Consider the following 23,169-nt stretch of genomic DNA (forward strand, 5'->3'; position numbering starts at 1 on the left):
AACACTTTAAACAAAGAAAGTAATTCCCAACGTGGGAGATAAGCATGTATAAACTACTATAAAGTTTTGCTGTGTTTTTCTAAAGCAACCTAATTATTGGAGGTTGGCTATTAATAAGAAAAGCTACTATAAAACTGTGCACTACCAGCTGAAGCCTCTGGCCTCATTTTTAAATGGACATAGTACTCCCTGGAGGTTTTCTAGAAAGAATTTTTGTAGTTACAGTAGTATTAGATTAGATCATCTCTAAGAACCCTACCAACTTTTTGGATTGTATGAATTAGTAATTAGACCAGATTATCTCTTATACTAGTCATATCTTGTCTGATTCAATACTCAGCAACAGTTTCTCTCTGTGTCATTTACAAAATGAGGTCATTGTTCCCTAAGGTCACATCTACAAATTCTAGGGTCCCAAAAAGACCTTTAAGTGTTCTATAGGTTCCTCTTCTCAGAATTTGCTTTCTCAACTTATTTACATTTCTCCCTCACTTTCCTTTTTTATCACTTCCTGGGTTGCTTATCTTTATGAACACTAGTGGAGAGAGTAAGTTTAACACTAGGTGACAGCTTAGCAAACCCTAAGTCAGATTTCTACCTCACAGAGAACTATCAGATAGTGAATCTGTATAGTCTTAAGTCACTAAGTTTGTGGTAACTTGTTAATGATGACATCAGCAGTACAGTAATGCACTGTTGGTAAGCAGGGGGCTGATAAGTCCCACATCACAATTATAACCAAGACTCACCTGCAGTGAAGGTAGAAGATGACATTTTGGACTATGTGGGACCTGTGGAGCTTGAGCTTTGTGGGGATAATGATAAAGATGTGGCATTAGAATTTTATTAACTGCTTTGGATAAAAATGACAGGCTCAAGTCAGCCAATGATTCAAGGCAAATTGAAAGCCAGAGAGCCTTTAGGGCAAGGATTAAGGAGAGCCTCATCTCCTGCCTCATGGGCAACTACCCAAAACAGGCCCAGAATCTAATTGAGATAAAGTACTCAATAAGTACAATTCCTTAGCTGAGGCCGGGCCTTGACAGGAAGACACTGGGGCCTAAATAACATTAGGGTGGATGAACCTGGCAGTGTTGAAAGCCAGGATTACCTCAGATGAGCAGATCAGTCTTGCCTGAAGGCCCTTCTAAGGCCACAAGTGAAGTAGATGTTTGCAAGATCACTCAAGAAACAACTGGGCGTTCAACACTACCTGAGGGAGCATAGAGCTCTGAGAAGAAAGCTGAGACAGAAGGAACTGCAGAACCACGGGAAATGTGTGCCTATGAGGAGACCTGAAGATACTGGGTTGGGTTGGAGGTTGAGGAAGAATATAGAGTTGACTTATCTGTGACGTGGAGTGAAGGACACCTGAAGTTCTCCCGGGGTGGCTCCCGAGGTCTGAGTCACAATCAAACGCAGAGGTGGGTGACTGCCATGGTGTAGTGCTAAGGGATGGGATGGGAAGTTCTAGGAGGTGTGAATGTTAGAATGGATCTGTGATGTGACACTGAAAAACCACCTAATTCCAGTCCCCAGGAGGACAATGCTTTCACTGAGGTGATTAAGAATACTTGGGGGCTCTCCCTGGTGGCACAGCAGGTTAAAGCACTGCATTATGAAGCTCTCCTAAGTAAGTGCAGCATGAGTTCAATCCCCAGCCAGGGAGCTGACCCACATGGCGCAGCAGACCTTTCCTGACCCGCCCGCTGCTCCCCTCAGCAGGGTACTTTGTCAATCTGCCTGTTCTGCTCCCCACTCTGTCTCTGGTGAACTCTTACCCACCACACCTCTGGCCTGTAAGCATAAATAAATCTGGCCAGTTCTGTAAGCATAAATAAATCTTTAAAAAAAAAAAAATACTTGGGAGGAGCTCATTGGCATCTTCAAAGGGCTCAGAGCTGGCTGTGTACCACAGGTGAGGGCAGGCAGCAGGCAGTGCTGCCATGGATGTGGGCATGCTGCCCTCAGTGGGAATGATTGGATTCTGGAATGGCAGAAGCCAAGTGTTTACTGTCAGAGACAAGGTGGTGGATGTAATGTGGTCAAGCTGGCGTGGAAATCAAGATGCTTTGTTCTGGAGGAGGAGGGCTTTGTGACAATGACTAATAGATCTTGAGGTTCTAAGTGATAGCTGGCTAGAGCATTACTTGACTTGTGTAATGGAAAAATGCAAAGATGCAAACCAGCCACCAAAAAGCTGATACGGCCTGTCATGCTGAGAACACCACAGTCCTGCATCTCACTAATTCACAGACCCAGCGCACAGTACAGCTGACCCTGAACAACAAAGGCTTACTCCCCGATGTGGGCCCCAAGGATACAGTAACCCAACTATCAATGTGTAGGCTTTCCACTGCTAGAGGGGTAGGAGCCGGCTCTAACACTCCTTCTCACCCCCAGTTGGTTAAGTTCAACCCTGGATTTTAAATTTATGCCTGTGGCAGTAGTCATTCCTCTGGAGTTCCCATGCACTCTTGCCCCTGGGCCATGTTAAATCTGCTCTGTGTCACAGTACAGTCTACGAGGACCTTAATCATCTGGACACTCTGCAAAGCTACGTCGTGCTGGTCCACCTTACTGTGACAGGTGGATGTGGCATCAGAAAATGTCAGGAACTCCAGGTGCCCAAGATAACTTAACAGGTGAGGAACTCCATGACAAATCAGAGGCCTGCCACATTAGTGAAGAGTTTAGGAGACGCAACGTGGGAGAAGCCTAGATACGCCTTCTAGGTAAAGGACAGTTGGTTGCAACTTATACCCCTTAGCCCTGAAATAGAGGGCTGGTTTTGATAGGACTCTGCATTTCAGAAGCACAAATCTTGTACTTGATATATTCCTCTCCTACCCACATACCAGGCCTGACAGTTTCAAGTGGATCTCTCTCACACACACACAATCTATAGCAGTTTCAAACTGCAGTGCAAGCAGCATTGCTACTTCAGCAGAATAATGGAAATTAAAAACACATCTCCAGGAGATTCCAGCACAGCTCTGCAGGGGCCTCACTTGAGACAGAGAACTGTTTCGGCTTCTGGCAGGCTACAGATGCTCCCTCCTAGAGACTGATCTCCTGATTATGGGACTTTTAGGAGCTCAAGAGACATATCTGTCTCCTCAGAAGACACACAAACTCAAATTCCGATAGGTACGGCAGAGATTCATCCTTACTAAAATTGACAACCCTCAGGAATGGGGTTTGCTGTTCCTACCTGCAGGGTGTCCTCCAGTACAAGCGTGCTGTGACGTGCAGGCCACTGATCCGCCATCATGGTCTCTCCCATAGCATTGCCTCAAGACCTTTTTGGCAAAGGGGCTGTTGGCAAACGCAGCAGTCAGAGCAGGCGGGAGCGAGAGACCAGCAGGTAAGAAAGCTTCCCAGCCCCCCATGAATCTTTATGCTGTCTCTGGCGTTCTCTCTCCCACGTCATCTCACGGCCCTGCCTCTTCTGCAGTCACACCACTCATCTCCCTGCTGCTGCCGCTGCTGATTTTACCCAGCCTCTAAGCTCAGGTGTACACACTTACACAAGCGCGCATACCCACTCAGTGTCTTCAATCAGGCCCGTGCCCATGCTCCCGGGTGCCTTCTACAGCAACACGCTCAAGGCCTCAGGTGATAGCCATAGAGGCTAGTGGTGCAAAAAGCCTAATGAATTCATTTACCCTACAGAGGTGGGGCAGTGGGCACACACCCACAGATCCAGGTATTGATCTCAATGCCTACCCTGACACCAGAAACAGCCTGCATAAATGAAATGATGGAATGGGCAGCCAGGGCACCAGTGACCAGATAGTACCTTGAAGGTCATCCTCCAGGAGTTGGGATACAATGGCTGACACATTCCCCTACTGTTAACATGCGCAGGCCTGGGAAGCCGAGGGTAGAGTAGGACTGACTTCTCACTCTCACAGCCAGTAACCCACTAGAGTTGGTAATTGTCTTTCTGCAAGCTAGGCTCAGCTAGATTAGAGGCATTGGCTCCTGGGGAAGGGGAGGCTTTCACCAGAGGGTCCAGCGAATTGCAATCTATGATTACCACATGGTTACACTGGGATTCCCTGCGCCAGCTGAAAGCAGGCAAAGCTAAGCAGGGGCAGAGCTGCCCTTGATCAAAGGTGAACAGGAGCTGTTAAGAAACGCTTTCCTCTATGGACCTTGAGGAAATGAGTTTCTTATGGCCCCCAGAGGGCCCTGCAGGGCTGAGCGCTGGTCTGTGGCACAGGTTGACTGCTCTCAGCTCTCCCTGTTCTCTCCCTTGTGCCTCACTCCTGCTCTGTGGGCCACATTCCAGTAAGTTCCTCTGCAAGGAAACCTCTGTCTTAGGCTGTTTGCGAGGAACCCTGTCTAACCCTTGCTGCTGGGTGGCTCTTGGCCTGCTACTCCAGGGTCACTCCTATTGCTCATTCAGATATCAGCTCATCAGTTCATCATCAGGCCTTCCCTGATGAGCTGATCCAAAGTTGCAATCTTCTAACATCAGCTCCCCTACTTGAAATCTCTGCACAGTGGCTCTCACTAGCTGATATTTTAGTTTAAGAAAAAAAAAGGGGGGGATGTTATTGCCTATTTAAAAAAACAAATTGTTTTCGTTGTCAAGCATTAGGGTATCTGACACCGGAGAGGAAGGACCTACCCTGTTTTCAGCACGTTAAAACAGGTGCCTGCCACCTCGTAGGCACTGGAGAAATAATGGATTGCGTGAATACTAGAGTTTGCAAACAACCCAGGATCCCAGACTGAGCCAGAACCTAAGAGAATGGAATTGGGGTGGGATGGGGGGAGGGCAAAATGCATATCTTAAATTTAAATTTATTTAAAAATTACAAAAAGTGTCTTTACCCAAGTTGTCCAAGAAAAAAGTCAAAAGCAGCAATAGGGTCTCAGCCAACCCCCAGTAGTCTAACGCCATTTATAAAATTGAGCAGAATTTAGATGTGTGCCTCATGCCTCTGCAGACACGGGACCCTTTCTTCAGGTCCCTTTCTTTAGGGTCTGGGAGTACCATTAGGGGGCCACTCTCCGAAGCCTTTTTCCTTTGGACTCTGTGTAAGATGATCCGATAGACACCTGTGATGGAGCTCCTGGCGTCTCTCCCTTGGTTATTTCGAATATGCTCTTCTGTGATACCCAAGTGTTGTAAAGTGCTCTTGACCTCGTTTTCTTCTTCTTTGAGGGTGCTGGTTTCGGACAAATGTTTGGGGTCCAGCTGGAAAGGCTCCAAAGGGGTGGGGTAAAGCACCCCCTGCATCCACTCGTTGTTCATGATGGAGTCGATGCCCAGCCTGTCGGAGGGGCTGGGCTGGAGGATGCCTCTGATGAGGCGCAGGCAGGGCCCCGACACGTGCGGGGGCACACTGTAGGCACCCTCAAGGATGCTCTTCTTCAGTTTGGCCACAGTCTCTGCCCGAAAGGGCATGGTGCCGGTGACCACGAAGTACAGGAGCACACCCAGGGCCCAGATGTCCACATGCACGCCGACGTAGTGCTCGTCCCGGAAAAGCTCTGGTGCAGCATAGGGCGGAGACCCGCAGAAAGTGTTCAGCATCTCGCCCTTTCTGCTGACAGTGCTGAACCCAAAGTCACCCACTTTCACACAGGTGTTACTGGTGTAGAACACATTTTCTGCTTTCAGGTCTCTGTGAATAATTTGGTTTTCATGCTGTGGAAGAAGACATAGGAGATGGGGGTGGGAGAGGGAGATCATTTTCAAAACCAAATACACCAGGCCTCCCTGGTGGTGCCAGGGGTTGTCTCAGCACCATGAAGCTATCAGCAGCCACTGCAGCAGAGTTCCACCCCCAGCCAGGGAGCTGACCCACATAGCACAGCAGACCTCTCCTGCCTTGCCGGCTTCTCCCCTCAACAGTCTGTTTCAGTCCATCCAACTGTTCTGCTCCCCACTCTGTCTCTGGTGAATCCTCTCACCCCCTCCCCTGAAGCATACAACCCAGCTCTTAGATGCCTGGGTAAATAAATATTTTTTTTAAAGATAAAATGCACCCCCCCAAAAAAAAAAACTTCAGTTGCTCTGAGGTAGTGAGAAACTGTGTGTTAAGGGAAATTCAATGGCAATCACTTAAATCCTATCAAAATTGTGAGGCTGTCTTACCATAACCTTTAGCCTCATGCAATACTCCAACTTCCAAGGAGACCCAAGGTCTAGTCTTCTGTGGGGTGAGGCCAGGAGTGTGCCCTACAGAAGCGGACTGAGTAATGAGTGCCAGAAACAAGACCTAAGTCTTGTGAAACTACATGCTCACAACCAAGGAAATAGTAATCCTTTGTTTTTGAGGCCCTATGTGAGTTTTCTGGCAAGGTGAGCTCTTGACTAGAGCCAAAAGCAAGTAGGCCTGGCGGCCTCCTTCAACTGTCTAGCCATGTTCCTCTGGGTGGGCCCCTGTACCTTTATGGAAGTCAGTGGAAGGGAGGAGGTTCCTGTTGGCAAGGGTCTAGTGGCCGGTCCCACTGTGGGTTGGGTGCATCTGACCCCCACCCTTGCGTTCTGGATCCAGACAGGCGAACTTGAAGATCCTTGGCCTATTCAATCCCAAGGGCTCTTGGGAAATAGTTTAATGTGACATTTCCCAATGGACCTTCTGGGATAAGAATCCAGGCTTTGGAACCTGACAGTTTGGGCCATTCTTTAGATGACACAAGGTATACAACGTCTATCGTCCGACAGATTCCAGGTAGATTGGGAAAAGCTCTGAAAAAGCAGACTTTCCACTGCTAACTTATGTTATGACCTCCCCTTTTTGTATAATCGTAATATCAAAATATTCTGAGCAACTTTCAGTATACAGTTGGATTGCCTCAGCTGCATAAGGCCTGCCTGCCCTGACAAGCAAGCACTGCACCAGGGTGAGAAATTCCTCTGAAGTCAAAAGTTACTTGACAACTGGCTGATCAATAAAAGCAAAAGGGCTGTTTCTGATAGAGGAAAACCCAAATCTTATCATTCTACTATCTCACCTAGCCTTCTATTCAGCTTCTAAAGAATTACTCAAACTTCCTACTGTCTGGCCTTTAGATGTGGAAATTAATCCAGGTTGCCTGTTTTAGAACTCTTCAGGTCTTTTACCTTCTACACCTCAAAGCAATTCACAAAAGTATTCTGACTAGTCTTTCAGGATTCTACTATCTAGTCTTTAGATAAAGAAATTCACCTATGTCTCCTTTCAGAGCAAAGTATGCTTTCTACTGTCTAAACCTCAAGGAAACTCACTTAAAACCTTTTCCGAAATTTGATTTGCAAGAAATTTCCTCTTCCTGCCTCCCAGGATGTCTCAGGTAGGAAAAAACCATCAAGTACTAGATAAGGTTTAAGGGACTTTATTTTTATCAATCTTCACTATAGTAATATTAGTCCTAAACTTTGTGCACCTATGTACCTGTTTTTTAACCTTGATTGATTTTAGAATGTTATAATCTCAGGTAAAGGTCAAAACGACCCCAGACTATTCTTAGAAAAAAGGTGATGGTGATCCTAACCCCTTTTGTATGCTAATGTCATCCCTCAGCCTGCTTGAAATGTATAAAATAAACCTCTGCTGAAGGCAGAGCAGGAAGATTTGCACCCAACTCCGACTCTTGTGTCTTCCTCACTCCCGCTCCCCTTTACTCCCCAATTTTTAGAATATCCTTGCCGAAGTCGTTCCCACCTTGAGACCCTGCCTGTGTCAGCCACTCGACAGCCTGAAATTGGTGCTGGTCCCCGACATTTAGATGTGTGCCTCATAGGTTCAACACACCACAGGTAATCCGAGTGTTGGTTTTCCTTTGTCAAACGGGACATGGACAACCACTTCAGGAGCCGTAGTAAGAACTATGTGTGATTCTGTCTTTGCCTGGACCTGCCTGGCACAGAATAAACAACTTTGATAAAATACAGGTCTGTGTCTACGATGCACCCTTCTTTCTGGAGACCAGAGAACTGGGAGACATGTCAGGGTACTGAGCTTCCTCTGAGAACTCTATAAAAATGTCTTCTCAGAGGAACCTTCTATGGGGTCCTCTATTACTGGATTGTCTCTGCTCTCCCACTTGATTTTTTGTACCAAGTAGAATCTAGAAGACTCTTTGTGTGTTCTACTGCTTGGTGTGGGCCTGTCTTATTCCCTGGTCACCACGACACAGGCACAGAAAGAACCAGCCCGAAACTCATTTTGCCACCTGTATAGTCAGTCTCTCTTGCTTGCTTGCAGCCTCTCTGCCCCCACCTCCTCTTCCTCCCTACTGCTATCTTTGGCCCACTAGGTCACTAATCCCCCGGCTAATAATCTGGTCAAGAATTGTTAAGGGGAAGGATGTCCTAAAAAACTCTGCAGAGTCTTGTGGACTCCACTCCTACTCCAGCTTTCTGGATTCCACCCCCTACTCCAGTAACTGGAAAACTACAACTCCCAGCAGTACCAGGGAGAGAACTGTGAGGACCCAAGGGTGGAGCTAAGCAGGAATTCTGGGACTTTGGGGGAAAAATAGGAGTGGTTTTCCAACTGTAGCTCTGGAGAGATAACGGTTCTCTCTCTCTGGAGCAACTGCTCTCAGACCATGTGACTGGGGGCTGGGAGCTAGTTTGGGACTAAAGCTCCAAGTTAGCCAGCTGCTAAAATATTCCAGTTACTTTGTATCCCTCTCTCTTTCCCTGGGTTGTTTCCTTTTCCTTTCCCCTTTTTGTAAATAATAAACCCATTACCCTTTCTGTGTGTGCCTGCAGAAAATTACAATTTGAGCGAGTGGGTGAGGCCCCACAGACAGGCAGCCCAGTCCACTCTGGGCTACCCTGTAACAGAGTCACTAATCTCAATTGCTCCACAACATCCAGGCAGAAGACAACTAGAAACAGCCTCTCAACCAATCCAGACTCAGACAACTGGTTCTTATAATAGTCAGACTGAGATGTGGGTAAAGGGTTGAGCCAGACATTGCACTAACTAGAAGAGGGAAAGTGGTTAGGTGGGCTGCAAGTCAGTACCTCCTGTGGCAGCAAGGCAATATGGCCAGCAATATGGCAACAGTAGAGAGGACAGAGGCAGCAATCTTCTGAGAAGCCAGGGAATGTGCTCTGGGAGTCAATTTTTAGCTAAAGAAACAGTCAGAGAATGAAAATACAAACGGCATGATTGAGTGTGATTGTGAGGCTGCAAGGGGTGGAGATGTTCACCAAGGGCAGGAAGATGATGTGAGCTGCTGTGAGAGTGAAGGAAGTTTCACCAAGAGACAGAACCGAGCTGGGTCGCGACAGGTGGGATTTGTAGTGAGAGACACAGGAAGAGGCGCCTGACACAAAGAATGGGGAAGGCGGCGAGAAGCCAGCTCTCTGGGTAGTGGGAGACGGGGTTGGAGACATGGCTGACACAAGGAGCAGGGATGTTTGTCTGCCAACTTCTGTAGAAACCAGGAGGCTGCCGGTGCCCAGAAAACCTTCCTCCTGAGGCGCAGCAGGGTCCCAGCCAGACTTCTGGCTCTCACCGAGGGACCACTTCTGCCTTATAGGACTAAAGCCCTCTAGGAAGAAGAGATGGCAGCAGCCTCGAGTCCCCCACCCCCACTGTAGGGAGAATGGGACCAAGACTCTCCCTCCTCACCCCTGCTCACCATGTGCTTCACGGCAGACACGATCTGGGAGAAGATGAGCTTGCTTTCTGGCTCTGAGAGTTTCCCTTCCGTGCTAATTTTCCCAAAGAGCTCCCCACCCCCTGCATACTCCATCACCAGGTGCAGCTTGGATAGGGTCTCCACGACTTCATAAAGGCGGATGATGTTGGGGTGGTGCAACTTTTCCATGCTTGAGATCTCCCGGGATAGCAGCCTTTGGGTTTTCTGGTCTAATTTGGTCTTGTCCAGGATCTTAATGGCCACCTTTTCTGGAAAAAGAAAAGTCAAAGGATGATGCAGAATTCATAAGAGCAAAGATCCTTAGAAGCGGCCTAGCGAGGTCCCTTGCCTTACCTGGACTCAGAGGTTACGTGTCCGAGCTCAGTCCCAGCTCACAGAGCGCATCAGTGGCTATGACAGGTGGCAGCCCTTGAGTCCCTCTCTGTGGGGTCCTGGATCAGTGTGACATTTTGATACGAACCCCTGCCTCTCAAGGAGGTCTCAGTGTTCTGAATAAAAGTCAAACTCCTGGGCCCTCCCTGGTGGCACAGTGGATTAAAGCACAGCACTGAGAAGCTAAAGCCACTTCCACGAGTTCGATTCCCGCCTGCCCTGGAGGTGACCACATGGCGTGGCAGACCTCTCCTGACCCGCCCGCTGCTCCCCTCAGCAGTGTACCTCCTCGATCTGCCTGTTCTGCTCCCCACTCTGTCTCTGGTGAAGCCTCTCGCCGCCCCTGAGCCTCTGACCTGTACCCCAGTTCTGTATGAACAAATAAATAAATCTTTAAAAAAAAAAGTCAAACTCCTTCACTCAGCCAAGAGGGCCCTTCTCTATCAGACCCAAGCCGCCACCTCTGCCTCATCATCCACCACTTCCACCCACCAACCTTCTCCCCATCCTCCAAATACAGCATTTTTGCTGTTCCTTGAGAAGATATTCAGTATCCAAGCTTAGGATCGCTTCTCCACCTGGATCTGCTTGGCAGCCAGCTTGCAGTGATGCGTCCCTTGTGCCACCAGGGAGGGCCCAACCATTAATCTTAAAGAAATAATCTGCCACAGGTATAAGAGTATGTGTGCAAGAAGATGCCTGTGATATTGGAATAACTTAATTGTTCATGAAGAAGGCTGTTTTTAAAATCAACTGTCGGCCCTTCCTGGTGGTGCAACGGGTTGGAGCTCAGCACTGGGAGCGAGCCACAGCTGCTTCCGTGCGAGTTAGATCCCCTGCCCGGGAGGTGACCCACATGGCGGCAGACCTCTCCTGGCCCACCTGCTGCTCCCCTCAGCAGTGTACTTCATCAGTCAGCCTGTTCTGTTCCCCCACTCTGTCTCTGGTGAATCCTCTCACCACCCTTGTGCCTCTGGCCTGTACCCCAGTTCTGTAGGCATAAATAGACCTTTTAAAAAAATAAAATCAACTGTAGATTATCCATCTATCTCTATAATGTCATCGTCAAAATAATGAGGTTGATCTTTATTCCTGATGTGAAGAGATGTCCAATGCAGAACAGTAAGGAAAAAATGTAAATATACATATGCAAGAAAAGAGTCAGGTGTGATAGTCACCAAAATATTTAGAAAAGTCATATTATTATAGGAAGTCATAAGTGATTTTCCTTTAATTTTTTTGCTTATCTGCATTTTCTAATTTTTCTACAATCATATAGTTAAATTCTACAATGAACATAGATTAATTGTGCATGAAAGCAGCTTGCACTACTTTGAAAAACGAAGGACTCTCTAATGCAACACAAACCTGGCTCTTTGGTCAAACCAGACCAGATTTTCTAGTAATGAAGAAAGAATTTATCAGAACTTTCTGGGAAAAACAGAAGTGCGAAGTGTCTGCTTGACCTATTTGCAAAGCAGCTGTTTTGAAGAACTTTGTTGTGATGGTTATCAGCGGAATGGATGGCACCATTTACAATAGGAGTGGTCAGTATAGTAAAGCCCGTGCACTGGGCTTCTGGTACAGGAGGAGGCAGGTGCTGGGGCCGGCTGGGGCCAGCTCCCACCACTCCTGGGGGGAGGCCCTGAAGGCTCAGAACCCTGGTGACCTCTGTGGGAACCTGAGAGCCACTCCTGGTTGCGTCTTTCTTCCTGCATCATACAGGAATGCAGATTCCTTTCAGGTGTTCACCTGAAGAAGAAGAAACTTCTGGTTTTGTATAATTTGGAGGGTTCACTCTTACTCTTAAGGGCCAGAATGGTGAATTCCACCCTGAATCTGGCTTAATGCCTGGATGACACTTTGTTCCTCTTCAGGTATGATCCCTCTGGGCTGCAGGTTTCCTACCTGGAGGCAGCGGCACTCACAGTCCCCACTCTGTGAGCAGCTAAGAATTGGGAATTGGCTCATGGGGGGGCGGGGGGCAGCAGGGGGCCCAGCTGCTGTGACAACCTCCCTTTGCACACTGCTACCTTAGTCTTTTTTTTTTTTTTTTATTCATACAGAACTGGGGTACAGGCCAGAGATGCGGAGGGTGAGAGAATTCACCAGAGACAGAGCGGGGAGCAGAACAGGCAGATAAACGAAGTACACTGCTGAGGGGAGCAGCGGGCGGGTCAGGAGAGGTCTGCCACACCATGTGGTCACCTCCGGGGCAGGCGGGAATCGAACTCACACGGAAGCGGCTTTAGATTCTCAGTGCTGTGCTTTAACCCGCTGCGCCACCAGGGAGGGCCCTACCTTAGTCTTTTTAATTTTCTATGAGTGGTTCTTAGCAAAGGTCACCAAGATAGAGCCAGAGTGAGTGGGAAAGGACAGCCATAGGGGAGGAAGGATGTCATCAAATTCTGCGCCCCAGTACCTCTGGCCCCCACCTTCACGTTGTGTTAAGTCAGATTGTAGCCAAGCCTCATAGAAGAAGTGCATAATCATAACACATTTCAAATCTTATACACGGAATCACCACTAATTGATAGAAACTGCTGTTCTATAAAGAACTGGTTTCTGGGCCCTCCCTGCTGGCCTAGGGGTTAAGTTTCAGGACTATTACTTTGGCCTGAGTTCGATCCCTGGCCAGGGAGGTGACCCATATGACCCAGCAGACTGCTCCTGTCACACCCACTGCTCCCCTCAGCAGTGTATTTCAGTACATCTGCCTGTTCTGCTCCCCGTCTCTGGTGAAGCCTCTCACTCCCTGCACCTCCCTCTAGCTTGCATCCTAGTTCTTTCACACACACAAAAAAAGGAATTAGGTTTCTGAAGTCATATGCTCAACAGAGAGGCTCTGTCTGAGTGCCAACTATGCAGCAGTCAATGAAAAAGAGCAACACTATTCCTCTAGACCAGGGAAAGAAAGACCATAAAAAAAAAACTGTATACCTTAAAAAGTTGGTTTTTCTTCACAGTCTCCAATTCTCCCATTAGTAAGTCTTGAACCTAAGCGCTAATACTACTGAAATGCTCTCCTTGGAGTCATCAACGACTTCCCAGGTGCGGAAAACCATGAGCAGCTCTTGGGCTTCATCCCTTCTCTTTGAAACATCTTTATCACCCCGTTTCTCGGACAGCATGTGTTTCTGGTTTTCCTCCAACCTCTTTTCGCTTCTCAGGCTCCTCACCTGTGTGCTCATCTCCATAAGCTCTACATGTCAGGTACCTCAAGGCTTAGTTCTTAGACCTTCTCTCCAGTCACTTCCTTTGTGCGTAAATAAACCTTTCGGTTGTCTTAGTTTGGGTTAATTTTGCAACTGAATAGATGAGAAGTCTTTGGAATTGAAGAAGAAAGTCACTATATACGTTATCAATTATTTTCTCATCTTTCTTCTATCCTGCCCATCTCGCGGCCTCGCAACAGGATCCGACATGCCTCTTGCTTTTGGCTGAGAGAGCGGTCTCTGCTCAGAGCTCTGCTGCTTTCTACCTTCCTCTCCCCCCACTTCAGAGGTAGTACAGGTACATGCTCCCGCCTGGGCACCCTTGTGCTTCCTGTTCCCACTGTCTGGCCCCTTCTTTGTGTACACACGGCCAGCTCTACTTCTCCCAGCGCAGCCATCACCTCGTTAGGCCCCGGCCAACGTATCTGATGCTAGACTTTGAGGCTCCCTGTCCTCTTCCTGCTGTTTTCCTTTTTATCACTTACCACTACATAACATAATGAATGTTTTATTGACATTTTTTGTCTGTGACTCCCCAGTAGAATCACCAGCCTCTAGAAGAACGCCTGTTTCACAGTAGGTGTAAACAAATATTTGTTGAATGAATGATCACATTGAATCCTCACAAGAAACTGGGTAAGTGTGGTGCCCTGCTCTACCTATCTTCCAGGTTGCCAGACTTTTCATCATGATCTTTAGGGGCTATATGTCACCATCTCCCACCTGGCTTATGTGCTTTACTTTACTTGATCATTCCTGTTGAATCCCAAAAGTTATTTCTACATCTTTGCACTATAAATATTACTGCAATGAACTACTTTTTGTTACAGTAGTTCTAATGCTGAGCTGATTTTCAGGGTGGACTCACCAAAGCCACTTACTAACCATGTTTACCATGAGAAAATACAGTTTTAAATTTTTATTTAAATGATTATGTTCAAGAGGAGGGATCACTTATTATCAGTGGACTTTTTCTTAAGCTCTTGAGAGACCGAATTAGCTACCCAGCCCTGTCCTCTGAAGACCTCCACAAAGAACCTCCGAAAGTTGGTCCTCTCCTCTCTCCCATGGCTGCACTTCAATGAGAAGTCAGTACTCTGACTAACTCACCAGTGTTTGCTAAATGTTTTCTAAGGGTTGTTGATACAACATGTGACACCAAGGAGGTGGTGATCAGGACACTAAAGACTTTCCCTCTACTCTACTCTAGATTTGCTAACTGCCCCCATCTTTGTTTCCCATTCATACTTCCCCTTGGGTCCCTAGAGAAACGGCTGTGGGGCTCCTTCACTTCATGACCTCTGCAGATGTCACATCAGTGCTTTCAAATCTTCACTCTCAGATGCATTTCTTCTGCATTCATTCTTCATTGGATGCACCTTTTAAGCTAGGAACCTGGACCACATCTTCAGTTCTTCGTGATGCCCTCCTGTGTCACCCATCCTAAGGACCTCAAGGCTTTCCAGTGTTCTAAAATACTGGCCCCCTCTCCACTGCTGCTGCTTCCTCAATGGAGGTGGACATCATCATTCATCTGGCCTCTTTTCTTTTTTTCTGACTCCCTGACTCTTGTCACACCCCAATTCAATTCACTTTACTTACTGAAATCAAATCATATCAATCACTTGCGTTAACTTTTCCATGGTTCCCTATACCTAAATGACAAACTTCAAATAGGCAAGAAGGTTCTGTGATCTAGCACCTGCCTACCCTCCCCCAACTCTGTCCCCCACTGCTCTGGGGGTGTAACCCATGTGCCAACCTTGCTGAAATACTTTCAAATATCTACATACTCCCCACACAGTTCATACCTCCATGCATCTTCTTTCTCCTCCCTGCCTGGAATTCCTCCCCACCCCCTCACCATGTCCTGCATAATTTCTCCTTAAATCTTGAAATCTCATACAAGCCATTCCTGGTCAACTGACCCTTTCCTGATACCCAGGCACAGTAAGGACATGCTTCGTGCCTTACTCTGTGACAGACTTATCGATTATTTCCTGACTGTCTCCACCATACACTGTGAGCCCACATCAGCAAGAGCTGTATCTTATCCGCCTCTTTCAGATCTAGAACAGATAATGGGCACAGGAGGGCAGTCAGCTTTATAAAATGAGAAATGAATGAACAGGTGAATAAATAAATTAAGAGAAAAGAATGAAGGGTTCTAAAAATGTGAAATTAGAGTACCCGAGAAGACAGGGAAGAAGAGGTCAGGAAGGAAAACCACAGAGAAACGTCTGGACAGGCACCCGCTGCTGCCTCTTTTACTTTTGTTTGTGACAACAGATGGGCCATAAAATATTCAGAAGCCCAGTGCATCACCTCTCTGGAGAAATTTCTAATCAGCCTAAAAGGGGACTCCAGTGGTTTTAGCTGCCCTATCAGCTTGCAAGACACAAGGGAGTCTGAGCTGTTAACTATAAAAATAAACTCCAGTCACCAGGGGCCTGGCGCCTTCTTCCTAGAGATCTAGCAGCAGCTGGTGCCTTTTTTTAAACTTCTGTTCTGAGCCGCCGCTGGCAGGCTTTGCAACCCTCCGCTTTCCTGGGAATCTCCTGAATTATCTTATCCAGATTGCCCATACTTCCTAGTAAGCCTGATGACAATTTTGGCTACTCGGCTTTGTACGGAGAGCATATGTGTGTGAACTGCTGTCCACACTCCATAATCTGACACAGGCTGGCAATGAGACAGCGTCTTGAAATTCCCAGCTAGCCTTTCTAAACCACTCACTCATAAATCTCCTTCCTCTTTCAAAGGTAAAGATTTTAGGGGACTACCCTCTCTTTCCTTCCCACTCCCGTCCCCAACCTAGGCAAAGCACCCCTCTTCCACCAGCCACAGCGTCTGCTTGATCGGCCCCACGACCCCATTCCCCAGCCCATGCCTCCTCCTTCACACTGAGCTCCTTCATTTTCACCTTCCCACTCTACCCTTGACCATGGGGCATGCTGAAGAGAGAACCCCAAAAGAGATGAGGCATGGTGCTAGAGCTGGACCACATGGGGTGAGCCTGAAGTCAGGAGTGGAGTCTGAGACGCCCTTCTCCGTGCGCCAGCCTGAGGTGCGCCACTTCCTGCCCCTGTGTCTTCCGGCTAGTTTAGACCTGCTGTCTGCACTGTTTTCCCACGGCCAGAGCTCTGGGCCTTCCTGTCCTCTTTTGCACGGAGCACCCCATAACCAGAGGGTGCGTTTGACACCAGGACCACTCTGTAGCAGGTTAGGAGTGATAAGGCCCCCGACGTGCCTGCATGACCAGAAAATATCATGTTTTCCAAAATTCTAGGGACCAAAACCAAGTTAATTTTGCAACTGAATAGATGAGAAGTCTTTGGAATTGGGGAAGAAAGTCACTATATACGTTATCAATTATTTTCTCATCTTTCTTCCATTCTGCCCATCTCGCGGCCTTGCAACAGGATCCAACACGCTCTTGCTTTTGGCTGAGAGAGATGTCTCTGCCCACGGCTCATTGTCTCTGCTGTGCCTTTGCCCATCAACCTGCTGCGCTCTCTACTCTCCCTCCTCGGAGGCCCCGCTTGGGCCTCAGAGAGAAGTGGGCTGTGTGACCCTAAGGGCAGCTGCTGACTTGATGCAGTCACTCCCTTGACTTACAGCCAGCCCAGAATCTGAAAATAGTTGCATGGAGAAAACAGTAAAGATGACACATTCTGGGTCCTCCCTGCGGTGGCTCAGTGGGTTAAAGCACAACACTATGAAGCTGGCTGCAGAAGCTTCAGCACGAGTTCCATCCAGGCCGGGGGGGTGACCCACATGGTTCAGCAGACCTCTCCTGTCTCGCTCTGCTCCCCTCAGCAGTGTACATTGTCAATCTGCCTGTTCTGCTCTCCACTCTGTCTCTGCTGAGTCCTCTCACTGCCTGTATCCCAGTTCTGTATGCATAAGTAAACAAATCTTTGGGAAAAAAAAAGAGAGACAGACAGAAAGACCTTCTATAGACACAGGACTGACAACAACCTTCTCCACTTGTGCCTTCTGATAATAAGGCAGAGAAATTCATTTTGCAGAAAGAAGTATACACAGACACATTTATCAAGGGATATAGAAATGAGAAACCATGTGAGCCCAGAGAGGAAGGAGGTGGACACATTAAACAAAACGTGGTTCTGTAGAATTCCCCCGGAAACAATCCATCCCCTGCAATGTGAGTTGACTTAAATCGGCTTCATGAACCAAAGGGGTGTGACTCAGCCTGGAAAGAAGTTAGCAGTCTTTAAAAACACCTGTATGACCCTTTTCCAGTAATCCATGCAGCTGATAGGCATCCCTCGCTTGCTGATGGAGAAACTGAGGCACAGAATGGTTTAAAAGACTTGTTTCTCTTCCTGTAAGTAGCCTTAGTCATCTTTGAAAATGGGTCGCTACTCACTTGACCCAGAAAACCCTACAAAGCCATGCAAATCAAGAGGTTCGCATCTCTGTGCTCATTTTAAGAACACTTGGGAAACTGCCCAGGCCATCAAGGGTGTGCACATTCGAAAAGTCACCAAATACCTAAAGGATGTCACTCTACAGAAGCAGTGTGTGCCATTCCGCTGTTACAGTGTGGGCTTTGGAAGCTGTTCCCAGGCCAAACAGTGGGTTTGGACACAGGGTCGTTGGCCCAAAAAGAGTACTGAATTGTTCCATATGCTTAAACATGCAGAGTAAAACCGAACTTAAGGGTCTAGATATAGATTCTCTGGTCATTGAGCACATCCAGATGAACAAAGGCCCTCAGGTACGTCACTGAACTTATAGAGCTCATGATCAGATTAACTCATTCATGAGGTCCCCATGCCACATGGAGATGATCCTTACTGAAAAGAGCAGGTTGTCCCTAAACCAGAAGAGGAGGTTGCACAGAAGAAAAAAATATCTCAGAAGAAATGGAAGAAACAAAAACATATGACCAGGGAGTAATTTCAACTTAAAATAAAAAGGAATAGGGCCCTCCCTAGTGGGGCAGCGGGTTAAAGCACAGCACTAAGAAGCTAAAGCCACTTCTGCATGAGTTCAATTCCCGCCTGCCCCGGAGGTGACCACATGTTGCGGCAGACCCCTCCTGACCCGCCCGCTGCTCCCCTCAGCAGTGTACTTCGTCCATCTGCCTGTTCTGCTCCCCACTCTGTCTCTGGTGAATCCTCTCGCCGGCCCTGAGCCTCTGGCCTGTACCCCAGTTCTGTATTCTGTATGCACAAATAAATAAATCTTTAAAAAAATTTTTTTTAAATAAAGTAAAAAGGAATAAAAGTAAAAGCACTATGGTGGTGGCACAGGGGTGATTTGGTGATGGGAAACCCGTGGGGATTACAATTGAGATGAAAAAAAAAATGTGCAAAATGATGTAAAAATAAACTTTTTAATAAAAAAAAAAAAAAGACTTGTTCATAGTCACGAAGCTAGAGAAAGAAAGCAGCAGAATCCACCAGTACCGCACTACACCAGTCTCGTGCTCAGTTGCTGCCTGATTGTTTCCGGTTTCATCAGCCCTGCAGGCAGGCTGAGGGTTCAGAACTTCCAGGTAGTATCTCGCAGGGAGAGGACTGGTCGGCCCACAGGGCTGTCCATGCCCATTTGGCCTGTTGGGCAGAAAGTTGCCCCTTCTAGGGTGCACCAAAAATCCAGCGGGATATTGATAGTGTGAAGAGGTTGAATTTTAAAGCTGTCTCAGCCATGACCTGGGCCAGCATTTGTGCATCTCCAGAGGACTCGATGAGGTCAGTGTTTCCCAAAATGGAATCTTTAATATGCATGGGTCACAAAGAACTTTAGTACATGACAACAGCCTTAAATAGCACAAATCTCTGCATAAAGACAATGCTCCCTTTTCAGTTCACCTTTCATCCAATTAAGGCAAAAAGAAAGCCGTAGGTTGTTGGCCTGTTTCAACTCACTTTCTATTGTCATTACTACCACACACTATTAATAGTCCTTTAAAATGTTTTGAAAGCTACAAGAGAAGTTTAAAGTTCTCACAACACACAGCTGCAACTACGGGAGGTGATGGGTGTGTTAAATAATCACATTGCTACAATTACTGCAATACATGCACGTAGAAAATCTCTACATTTGTATATTTAAACTTGCACAATATTGTATATAGCAACTGTCTCAATAATGTGAAAATAACACATTAATTTGCTTGTATTCTATTTATTTTTATTATGACCTTTTAGTCACAACCTGTGATATTGTTTTCTCATTTGAATAATATTAAATTTCTTTTTGAAATAAGCTTAAGTCAAAAAAAAATATTGAGTAGTGTTGATGAAAGCAACCATTTACCAAGTAGCTACTCTGTGTTATGTACCTCATATATGTTTCCAATTCTCCCAACAATTCTAAGAATCACTGTCTCTATTTTACAGTCAAGGTGACTGAGAATCAAAAATGCTAAGTAATGTGCATACCATCAGATGTCTGCTAAGTGATGAACAAGGGTTTGAATCAACCACTGTTGGGTTCTGAAGTTCACATTCTTCATTGTCCCACCTGCTTCCTCACCACTGGGATCTAACCTCTGAACCCACTCAGGAAATGGCTCAAAGTTTGGCCACGTCCCATGGCCTTTGCACAGACTTCCCTGTGACCTCTGCCCCACTGGACACCGCTGTCCTTTCCGAATTCCTCCTGGGCTGCTTTTATTCAACTTCTGCCCCCTCCCTGCCCTTGTCTTCTGTCTCAGCTCCTGCCCCTCATCTTCCCAGGTGTCTGCTCCTCTCTCTCTCATTCACATCGAGATGATTTGAAGTGGCACACTTAGCAATGCAGACCGAGCGCCCTACTGTGGCTGGCTGGCTCTCCTCCAGGCAGCTGAAGACCCACATAGCCCGCAAACACTGAGTGAGAGGGAAGTTCTGCCTAGCTGGACGGAATTCAAACGTTGACCTTCAGACTCCAACTAAAATATTGGTTCTTCCGGGGTCTTGAGTCTGCCTGGTTTGGGGCTGGAAGGCATACCCTCTGCTCTCCTGGTTCTCGGGCCTTTGGATCCTTACCAGAATTACGCATCAGCCTTCCCGGTATCTAGTTTGCCAACTGTAAATGTAGCCTCCATGATCACATGAGTCAGTTCCTTAGAGTAATTCAATCTCTCTCCCTGTCTCTGTCTCTCTCTCACACACACACACCCCCTGTTGTCCTGACCAATACACCAACCCTACCAGTTCTTTTCTTCCTATCCCCATCTCCTTTCTGTTCCCTCACTGCCTGCCATCCTAGCTGACACTCTCGCCCCTCTGGCTGGACTATCACTGGGGCTTCCTGTCATTGCCTCAGGCCTGCATCTCTCTTTATCTGACCTTCATTCTCACCACTATAGAGATACTCTCCCCTTTTCTGATGACAAATTCCCTGTTGAGTCTTCATAGCTGAGAATACCAATCCAAGCTTAGGACATGTTCAAAGCTTTTCATGACTCAACTCAACTAAGTTTTCACCCCATTCACCTGCCACCTCCCAGGGTTTGGAGAAACTACTATGTGTTATTTCCCCCATCCTTGTGTTTTTGTGCCCTTTTTTCTTCTAGCTACCCACCCAGAATCACTGCCTACCCAAAAATGCCTTTCTCTCTTGAGATATGGCTACAATCATATCCCTACTGAAAGCCTCCCTTAATATTCTTTTTTTTTAAGATTTTATTTATTCATACATACAGAACTAGGGTACAGTCCCTCTTCTCAGGGGCGGTGAGGGGCTTCACCAGAGGCTCAGGGGCGGTGAGAGGATTCACCAGAGACAGACTGAGGAACAGAACAGGCAGATGTATTGAAATACACTGCTGAGGGGAGCAGCGGGCGGGTCAGGAGAGGTCTGCCACACCATGTGGGTCAGCTCCCTGGCCGGGGATTGAACTTGTGCTGTAGTGGCTGCAATACCTTTATAGTGCTGTGCTTTAACCTGTTGCACCACCAGGGAGGGCCTTCCCTTAATATTCTTAAAGTGAAAGTTTCTCTTTCCTTTGAAACCCATGACTCCCCTCCTTTAAGTATTTCAAAATATGACTTGTATATTCTTATTTGTATATGTTCTGTGCTCTCTTATGTTCAAGAGTGGAGGTTTATCTCATTCATTTTCATATCCCACAAGGCCTGATATAGCTTATTGTTGGATAAATGAGTATCATCCCAAGTGGAATGAAATTTGAAAGTTTAGTAAGTATAGGAGCCAGGCACAATACTTCACAGATGGCTTAAAAATATCATTGCTACCTGGCCCTCCCTGATGGCGCAGTGGGTTAAAGTGCAACACTGCAAAGCTGGCCACAGTAGCTTTGGTGCAAGTTCGATCCCGCCTGGGAGGTGATCCATATGGTGCAGCAGACCTCTCCTGTCTCTCCTGCTGTTCCCCTCAGTAGTACACTTCATCAATCTGCTTATTCTGCTCCCCAGTCTGACTCTGGTGAATCCTCTCATCACCCCTGCACCTCTGGCCTATACCCCAGTTCTGTATGCATAAATAACCTTTTTTTAGAAAGATTTATTTATTTGTGCATACAGAACTGGGGTGCAGGCCAGAGGCTCAGGGGCGGTGAGTGGCTTCACCAGAGACAGAGTGGGGAGCAGAACAGGCAGATCGACAAAGTACACTGCTGAGGGGAGCAGCGGGTGGGTCAGGAGAGGTCTGCCACGCCATGTGGTCACCTCCGGGGCAGGTGGGAATCGAACTCTGGAGGAAGCGGCTTTAGATTCTCAGTGCTGTGCTTTAACCTGCTGCGCCACCAGGGAGGGACTGCATACATAACTTTTAAAAAAGGAAATGGCTTTAAAAATTGATATCTAAATGATCCATTTATGGCAAATGCCAAAAAACTACTTTAAAAAAGGATGTCTGCAGGCCCTCCCTGGTGGCGCAACAGGTTAGGATGCAGCACTACAAGCTGCTTCAGTGTGAGTTTGATCTCTGGTCCCAGAGGTGATCCATATGGCACCTCTCCTGATCCGCCCTGTGCTCCCCTCAGCAGTGTACTTCATCCGTCTGCCTGTTCTGCTCCCCACTCTGTCTCTGGTGAATTCTCTCACTGCTCCTGCACCTCTGACCTGTACCCCAGTTCTGTATGTATGCATAAATAAATAAATCTTAAAAAAAATGTCTGCAGTATATACAAGTTATTGTAGGCAGTGATTCTTAAAATTCTATGTCTATTAGAATCACCTAGAGAATTTTAAAACATTATGATACTTACTCCCACTCCAGACCAGTTAAATCAAAAGCTTAGGGGTGCTGCTGGGTACTGGTTACTTTTTTAACCTTTCCAGGTAATTCTAGCATGTCATCAAAAGTTGTAAACCATAAACTGTAGGGGAAGGCAGCTGGATTTATTTCAATTTGGGTGTGGAGATAGCCAGGAGAATATTTTTCAATTAAAAAAGGATACTTTATTCAATCTTTGGATGCACAAAGACAAGGCAAACGGTAGTCTGAAATGGAGAAGATGGGACTACAATGGGCTAAACAAATCTCCAGAGTAATACCAATAACTTTCGTCAAGCACTCACTCATTAATCCTTATGATATCCGGTGAAGCAAGAACTATGACAGGCTGAGTTTTGTAACTGAATTATCTGAGTCTCGCAGAGCTGCTGTAGCTTATCCAGGTAGGTAAAATGAGTGGCGGGTATGTAAAAGCAAAAGGATACTCAGGCTCAGAGCAAAATGGAAGAAATCTTGGAGCTCCAGATTGTTGGGAACTTGTGTGCACACACATGTGGGTGTAAAAGTATGTGGGAGAGGTGTGTGTGAGCATACACATGCTAGTGTGTAGTTTCTATAGATACCAAACATAGAAACAGGAGCTCAGGGGATCAGATGGAGAAGAAAGAAAAGAAAAACTACTCTAAAAAAGAAAAGGCAGGGTGACTTGGTGATGGGAAACCCGCGGGGATTACAATTGAGATGGAAAAAAAAATGTACAAAATGATGTAAAAATAAACTTTTGCAATAAAAAAAAAAA

At 46.8% G+C, this 23,169-nt stretch overlaps 1 protein-coding gene and 1 pseudogene across 1 annotated transcript in view; one reads left to right on the top strand and one right to left on the bottom strand.

The window, feature by feature from the left end:
* Positions 1-4,858: 4,858 nt before the first annotated feature.
* Positions 4,859-23,169, bottom strand: part of NIM1K (NIM1 serine/threonine protein kinase) — a 20,141-nt gene continuing 1,830 nt past the window's right edge. Inside the window, exons 2-3 of the mRNA XM_004678342.2 lie at positions 9,604-9,872; positions 4,859-5,665 (exon numbers count right to left, since the gene is read on the bottom strand). Of these exons, the coding sequence (XP_004678399.2) occupies positions 4,916-5,665; positions 9,604-9,872 (1,019 nt within the window). The 3' untranslated portion in view covers positions 4,859-4,915. The remainder of the gene's footprint in view (positions 5,666-9,603; positions 9,873-23,169) is intronic.
* On the top strand, positions 17,589-18,137 carry LOC101618346 (annotated as a pseudogene).

Source organism: Condylura cristata, unplaced genomic scaffold (assembly GCF_000260355.1).
Source record: "Condylura cristata isolate star-nosed mole 26May11 unplaced genomic scaffold, ConCri1.0 scaffold00007, whole genome shotgun sequence".
Classification (NCBI taxonomy): Eukaryota; Metazoa; Chordata; class Mammalia; order Eulipotyphla; family Talpidae; genus Condylura; species Condylura cristata.